Raw genomic sequence first — 7,245 nt, forward strand, 5'->3', positions numbered from 1 at the left:
TGGATGATATGTCAGATGTCGGCCGACAGTGACGGACACGGAAACCCATGCCGCATAGGCGCATCTTCAGCCGAGTCCGTCAACCACTCACGCCGCGGACTCCAATTATTGCTGACGGTGTGGGGTCATTCGACTTCTCAAAGGATCTGTCCGTCTTACATGTATGGTTTATTTGAACTGAATCTCGAGCTTCATTTTCATCATGAGACTTCACCCGTCTATCGCCAAAGTCTAGCATTCTCAAGGACTTCTCCATCGAACGCCACAAGAACCTCTCCCAACAATGGCCAACCCAACATCCTCACCGCCCCGGTCCTCACGACACCCCCTCCTAACAACCCTCTTCACAACAGTCTTCGCCCTCCTCGCAGTCGCGGGCGTCTACTTCATCCGCATCCAACCAGGCCACACCTCCTTTACCCGAAACCTCACCGACCTCGTCGAGACGGAGAAACTCCAAGATGGCTCCCGTCTCTACACGACCTACACCGGCCTCAAACCGCTCGACCTCGGCCTCACCTACCTCGTCGCCTCCTTCGCTCAGGGACCTCTGAGCCTCAACGAGCCGGCAAGGATCCAGCAGATCCACTTCCTGCTCAACTTCTTCCCGGCCGTGGTGGTCTTCAACGTCGAGGCCTACCGCTCCAGGAACCGATGGAGCTTCCTCAGCTTGTAAGCCCCCCCTTCCCTCCCTCCATCACGACTTTCTCAACCCACCCACCAAAGCTCAGAAGCACAAACAAGCAAAACTAACACGATAACACAGTCACGCCGCCTGGGCAGCGCTCTATCAAACAGTAGGCGGCGGCGTCATAATTCCCCTCTACCATCTCGCCTACACCCTCCTCACCACGCGGAAAACCTACCTCGTCTCGGGCGGCGACGTGCCCCTCCCCCTCGCAAATGCCCTCCTCCCGGCCTCCCTCCTCATCTTCGCCCTCCCGACCGCGGCAATGTACTATCCCTGGTCCTTCCCCCGCCTAGCGCAGAACCTCATCGCCTTCTGGCAGGTCGTGCCCGTCCTCGTCAACGCCGGGATTTGGCTCCTGGCAAGCACTGTTTACAGACCCAAACAAACTCCTGAAAATAAGAAGACGAAGACGGCCACCCGCAAGCAAACAACCCTTGTCCTCCGCCGCCTCTACTCCACCGCCATCCTCGTCGCCTCAGCATCCCACTTCTACACCCTCTACACAATCTTCACCTCCCAAAACAAATCCCTAACCCTGACAAACGTATTCCTTCCACTAAGCGACATCTCAACCGGCGACGTCGGCACAGGCCTATTTCAAATCTTCCAGTGGGATTTCTGGCTCATCTTTGGCTCCTCGAGGCTGTGGTGCGCCCTCGTCGTCTACGACGTCCAGAAGCAGCGGCACGGCAGGGTCAACCTCAAAAGGTTTCTGGCGTACTACGTCCTGGTCAATAACTTGGAGTTCGTCGTCGGGCCGGGGGCCGTGTTGGCGGGTGTTTGGCGATGGAGGGAGGAGAGATTGGTTGAGATCGAGGCCATGGCTGGGCGTCTGGAAAAGGAGCACTCTCTCTAGTTGGAGATCAAGTGAGACCATGTCGAGATAGCTTCCGACATGTTCAGAACGATTTACATGTTACATCACTTCAGTGGACGGACCTGAACGCACAGGACAAATGTACCAGTGTCGACATTATTCCCCGGCCTAGATCGATAATGTCTGCCTCTATGTAAAATAGTTGGAAAAGCACCCCTTGCTATATAATACTCGACACAGCCATCTTTGATCCTCTGGACCGTGTCTGCTCGCTCAGCAGAGCTACATGCATCGAGACTCCTCGCGGTACTCCAACGAATGAAGAAAAATAACAAAGTGAACTATCAAGAAAGATTTGAAAGGCTGAAATTGCCCAAGTGAGATAGATGACTTACTGGTTCCGTGGGGAACTTCTTTCCGTACCGGCGCTGCGCAACGTCCAAGTCCTTAACCCAGACCCAAAAAACCGACACGGCATTCCCTGGCCGTGCTGGTCATCTTATCCCAGTCCTAGTCGCTGTAGGTAGGGGGCGAAACTCTGTTCCACATATGTCCCCCGCAAATATCAACTCCGTTTCTCCCCTTTGATCCGAAAAACAAGAACCGAACAAGGCCATACATTTGACCGAATGCGTGACGTGATTGGTTTGAAGCAAGTCGAAATGGTCTACAGGACCTCAACAACACGGTCCTGAACGTTCCTGACAATCTCCGGAACCTGGTCCACCTTAGATCCAACCATGGACCAGGCCGCGGCAAAGTAGTGAGGATAACGGCTGTATAACATAGCAGCCAAAATACATGTAAGAAGGGGAATCTGGTTCAAGTCAGTCTAACGGGCCAATTTGGAATGCATGCGTGGTGGAGCTTACCCAAATGAACCACAGGTTCTTGTCGCTACGCATGCCCTTGAATTTAGCCTCGTGGGCCCGGAGGAAGTTCTGTTGCTGTTCCTTCGTAATGGCACTCTTGCGTCCAATTCTGAGTACGCTTGGCACTGGCGCCGTGCTTGACGATGCCTCCGTGACCTCGGTTGTCTGCGTGTCATAAATGGTCGCACATTTGATATCGGCAGCAGCCTCAGCGGCGGCTCCGAGGGCGGCGGCTTGTTTCTTGTCAAGTTCATCTTGCGGGAAAATTTCGTCATAGGACGGCGGCGGTGCCGAGTTATTGTTGGTGTTCCGGAACGATGATAGATCCCACCATCTTCCGTCCATGGGCCTAGGTGTCTCCTCGTCTGCCGATCCAGGCCGTGAGCCCGACATGCCCGGCATGAGCGAGGTGACCCTACCCATGAGAGGATTCTGCTGGAGGTATGCATGGTAGTCGGGGAGCATTGGCATCCTAGGTAGAGCAGGCATCTGCGGGAGGTTGGGGAAGTGCATCGTCATGGCTTGCTGGAACTGTTGGATTTGGGCGGTGAACTGGTCTCTGACGGCTGAGGCAATGGCTGTTGTGGGTGACGCCAGTCCGGGCTGAATCTCGTCTTGACCCCTTTGGAGGATGCTCTGTCTGTCAGGGCGCGGCGTGAACGCATGGCTGCTGGATCGGCGCCGCATGTCAAGCCAAGAGTCTTCTTCTTCCTGTTCGTCATCTTCGTAATCTCCCGACGAGTACTCGGGGCTTTCTTCGCCGTCGTCTGCAGACTCCGACTCGCTGGACATGCCCAAAGGATCCCACAGCGATCTCAGGGACGCGGCACTGCTTGCTCTGCTGTGCAACGAGCCACCGCTCCTGGAGCGGATGTGACGCTCGCAGCGACGGATGTGATCGATGACCTTGCGTGAGCGGGCAACATCGGCAGGGCGAAGTCCCGAAAGACTGCGGATCGTGGGGTCGGCACCCGCCTGCATCAATCTGCGAACGATTGACTCATGGTCGTTCATTGCTGCAAGATGCATGGGAGTGAAGCCGCCCTTGTCCCGCAAGTCTGGGTTAGCACCGCGTGCCAATAGTCCAGCAATGAAGCGATGGTATCCCAAGGCACAGCCCATGTGCAACATTGTTTGACCAGTGGACCTTCTCAGATCAAGTCTCGACATTCTCGGGTTGTCATCTAGATCGATGAGCTCCAAGCACTTCAGAAGTTGAGATTCGGTGCTCATGTTGAAGGTGCTTCCGCCAAAGCCGCCGACACTACCTGAGGGCCCAGACGCACCCCAGCTTGAGTCACCCTGACCGATAATGCGCTGAGCAAGTTCCTTGACATCAACCATCTGTCCAGACATCTTATGACCCAGGATTGAGAGAGCCGTGCGAATGAGCTTCTCTTCGTCGTCGTCGACATACTTGAACATTTGGTTCTGTTTGGACATAGCGGGGAACGATGGTCCAGCTTGCGTTTGACTCTGCTTGAAAGTGACAAGAACAGCTCCAGAGACAGGCGAGGGAGGCAGAAGACAGACAAGGGATGATTCGCCCCAGAAAGTAGTTGTGGTGGCCTTCTGGTCGCCGAACAGCACTTCGAGACCCTGGTAGAAGCTGGCTCCGAGGATCGTAACCTCGATGCCACCAGACTTCGGACCTTCGTTGGGAATGATCTTGTGAATGGTTGGCTGTGGCCGCGCTGGAGCAACGGCGTTCGTCGGCATGTATGACATCGTGTTGAACTGGTTCTGCGACACCACGTTCACACCGTTACGCAGTCCACTGGGGCTTGCAGCGCGGCTCTGGTGTGCTGATGCGGGCGCAGAGAACATCGGCATGGCGACGTTGTCCATGCTGGCTGAGCGATTGGCATTAGTGAACAGTGTCTGGTCGTTGCTGTTAGGCGTAGGCGGGCCAGTAGCGTATGCTTGAGGCATGGGTGGTGGAGCACCGTTCTGAACAAACACAGCTTCAGGAGGAGTTTGGAAGCTGGTCAAGTTGGGCGTGAATGGTGATGTCGATGCAGAGGCAGCCGCGGGGATTGGATTGGGCATCTGCGTTGGCGGAGGCGTCGTGTCCAGGCGCGTCATTGCCATTCCTATCGGTACTCTCGATCCTGTGCTGGCCTTGCGCTTCTTCGTCTGAGGTCCGCCATGCGCGTTCGGAGACTGCGGTCGCGATAATGAACGAGGGGTAGTGCTCGAAGCCGGAGGTGCTGGCGCTTTGGCGGTCGTGTTCGCAACTGGGAATTGAGGAGCGGAATTGCGGTGCATGTTTTGCAGATCGGAGCTGGAATGAGACAGTCGGAAGGGTGTTCCTCCATTGCTGAGTGGGCTGGATTCCATCGGAGCGTTCATCATAGGTACCAAGTTGCTGCTGTTGTTCTCCGGGGCTTGGGTCGCAGGTGGGTTCAACTGTTGCGGGATCGGGTGCGTCTTGTGATCGTCGGTGATCATTATCGATTGAGACATCTCCTGTGCCACAACCCGATCTTGCCAGTCCTTAATGGTGAAGATGACCTGGAATCCCAGTTTCTCGGCATGGTGCCTGCAGTAGCAAGCGATTCTCATCGGGGCATCGACTTGCATGGCACCGGGGGGCGCCACAGGCTCCGGCCGTCCTGTCACTGTAGAGTCCGAGACGACGCCGTTGGGTGTCTGCCACTCCTTCACTTCTTGTGTGTTGAAGACGATCACCCGCCTAGTCTCGTCACGATTCCACATCTCCTCTTCCTCAACCTTCTTGATCTTCTTCCTTGCGGCTCGTTTACGCTCACGGGTGATACAGCCGGCGCAGATGCGCACTTCGCCTCCGTTCTGCGGCTTGTTCTCCTCATCATCCTCGTCGCTAACGGATCGGGCGTTCATGACGGGGCTGTGGGTGGCGGCTGCGGCGCGTTGGAAGGCCTTGCGCTTGTTGTCGTCGTTTTGCATCGCACTAGTGCACACGAGCATGGTGTACAGTTCCAGCATATCGGGTGTCCGTTCGGCTGGTGGCTTGGCTAGTAGCTTTGGCTTCGAGATGGTGTGCACTGGCAGGTGTAGACGCTTGATACCAGGAGGTAGCGGGAAAAGCGTCAACTTAATGGGAATCTGTGTCTCAACGCGCGATTTGGAGGGTGTCGGGTGGATCGTCAACCGACAACCACGGCTGAGGAAATCAAAATTCGGCTGAGTAAAAATCGGCATTTGTTGCGGCATCGGGACCGGAAGACCATCGTGTTGGTGGTATTGCGGTTGCATAGGCATATTGGCAACCATCTGGTGCGCCGCAGGATCCAGCTTGCCAGGCCAGAAGCCTTGAGGGTTCATAGCACCCATTGCGGCAGCGTTGAAATCTGGTGCGCCGGGCGAGGGCGAGCTGTTGAAGAAGGCTGACGGGGATGCCTCATGACTGGTTATCATGTTTTGTGACATTGGAGAGCATTCTCTCGAGTTGGTCATCTTCAATCCATTCATGGGCTGCGATATGGAGTATTGCTGAGTCGGGTTAGCTGGGTTCTGTTTCTGCTGTGTCGCGCAGCGAAATTCCACTCACTGAGTTCCGCTTGCCGTGATTTGCGTTTCGGGGATTTCCCGGAGCGATGGTTTTTGGCGGTCCATTCGTGTGAATGGTGGGCATCTCTGGCGACTCCATGCTCATGGCACCGGCTGCGTTGGGACTACTTGAAGCACTCTCAAAGTCAAAGGACTCGTCCATAAATTTGTCATCGTTCAAATCCAGGCCGTCGGGCAGCGTCGCGTCGGCATTTGCGCCGAACATGAAGATACTGTCTTCTGGACGACCGACAAAGGCCGAGGCGTCCCAGTCGTGCTTGACATCGGCTCCATCGGTCATCATTACGTCGGCGGTCTTCCCTGAGGCGGAGCTGGCGGTCCTTTTCGAGGACGCAGAGTCGGAGGAAGAATCTCGGAAGGAGTCGATGAGGGAGTCGGGTGAGCCAGCGGCGACGGTACCGGTAGCCAGCAGGGTGGCTCGGGGTTCGAGCGACTTTGCTTCGTGAAGCGACTGAGGAAAATCGGAGATTTTGAGGGTATCGTGGGCGTTGAGGTCGAAATTTGTCGGCAGAGGACTCGAGTCACCGAACGGATTGTTCTCGTCGTATTCCAAGAACTCGTTGAATTCGCCGGTGGGGGACATTCCCGGAACGGCTGGCATAGGGCTGGCACCGATAGCGGCACCAGCAGTCGTCATACCTTGGCCAGAAACAGTGATGATGGATGAAAGCTGTGTGCGTGTTGTGTGAGGCCCGACGACGACGGCGACGACGACGGAGATGGCGACGAAAGGGGAGGAGGTGAAAGCTCGGTCTGGGGATGTTGTGGGGAAAAGGGCGTCTCGTGGTAAAGTGGTGTAGACCAGGCGGTGGAGTGGGGGCCCACCGTCCAGTGTCCCTCTAATGCGAGTCCGACCCGGATTTGCGCTGGGCGAGGTGAGTTTGTGTTTGATTGTCGCACTGGGTTGGAGCCAGGATGTGCGGCGGATACACGGTGTAACCTGTTGCTGACGAGCGGCCGTCGGGGCAATTGGGTAATAATAGTCCTGAGAAATGGTCGGTGGTTGAGCGTTCGGAGGGGCCCTGTAAATCCTTCCTCTTGTTGTCTGTATTTGTTCCTTCGTACGGTGCGGAGCTTTTGTGCGTGGGTTGGGCTTGGGATTTCGTAGCAGATAGGGTGTCTATCCTAAGAGCACATTGCTGCGGCGCCGGAACGCAAATGTCTCTTGTTTTTCCGAGTCGTCTTTCCTTCTTCTCGCTGGGTTGTTCTGTCGGGGACTTTGGGGGGTGGTTGGAGCGAATGCAGTTAGGGCGTTTCTTGTTCTTTTTTCCCTCTTGCTATTCCCCGGCCTAAGGTAGTAGGAGGGGAGGAGA

The 7,245-nt window shown here is 55.8% G+C and overlaps 2 protein-coding genes across 2 annotated transcripts; one reads left to right on the forward strand and one right to left on the reverse strand.

Annotated features, from left to right (window-relative positions):
• Positions 1-283: 283 nt before the first annotated feature.
• On the forward strand, positions 284-1,547 carry CPAR01_16559 (FAD binding domain-containing protein; the record flags this gene model as incomplete). The annotated part of the gene is made up of 2 exons (XM_060500804.1): positions 284-672; positions 767-1,547. The coding sequence occupies 2 exons, from the start codon at positions 284-286 to the stop codon at positions 1,545-1,547; spliced, it is 1,170 nt and encodes a 389-aa protein (XP_060340513.1).
• Positions 1,548-2,175: 628 nt separating this feature from the next.
• Positions 2,176-7,025, reverse strand: CPAR01_16560 (uncharacterized protein; the record flags this gene model as incomplete). The annotated part of the gene is made up of 3 exons (XM_060500805.1): positions 2,176-2,325; positions 2,381-5,854; positions 5,913-7,025. Coding segments are annotated over 3 exons (4,737 nt in total), but the record flags the coding sequence as incomplete, so codon positions are not given.
• Between the last annotated feature and the right edge of the window lie 220 nt (positions 7,026-7,245).

This window comes from Colletotrichum paranaense (genome assembly GCF_030867605.1).
Source record: "Colletotrichum paranaense strain IMI 384185 chromosome Unknown Scaffold_26.1, whole genome shotgun sequence".
Classification (NCBI taxonomy): Eukaryota; Fungi; Ascomycota; class Sordariomycetes; order Glomerellales; family Glomerellaceae; genus Colletotrichum; species Colletotrichum paranaense.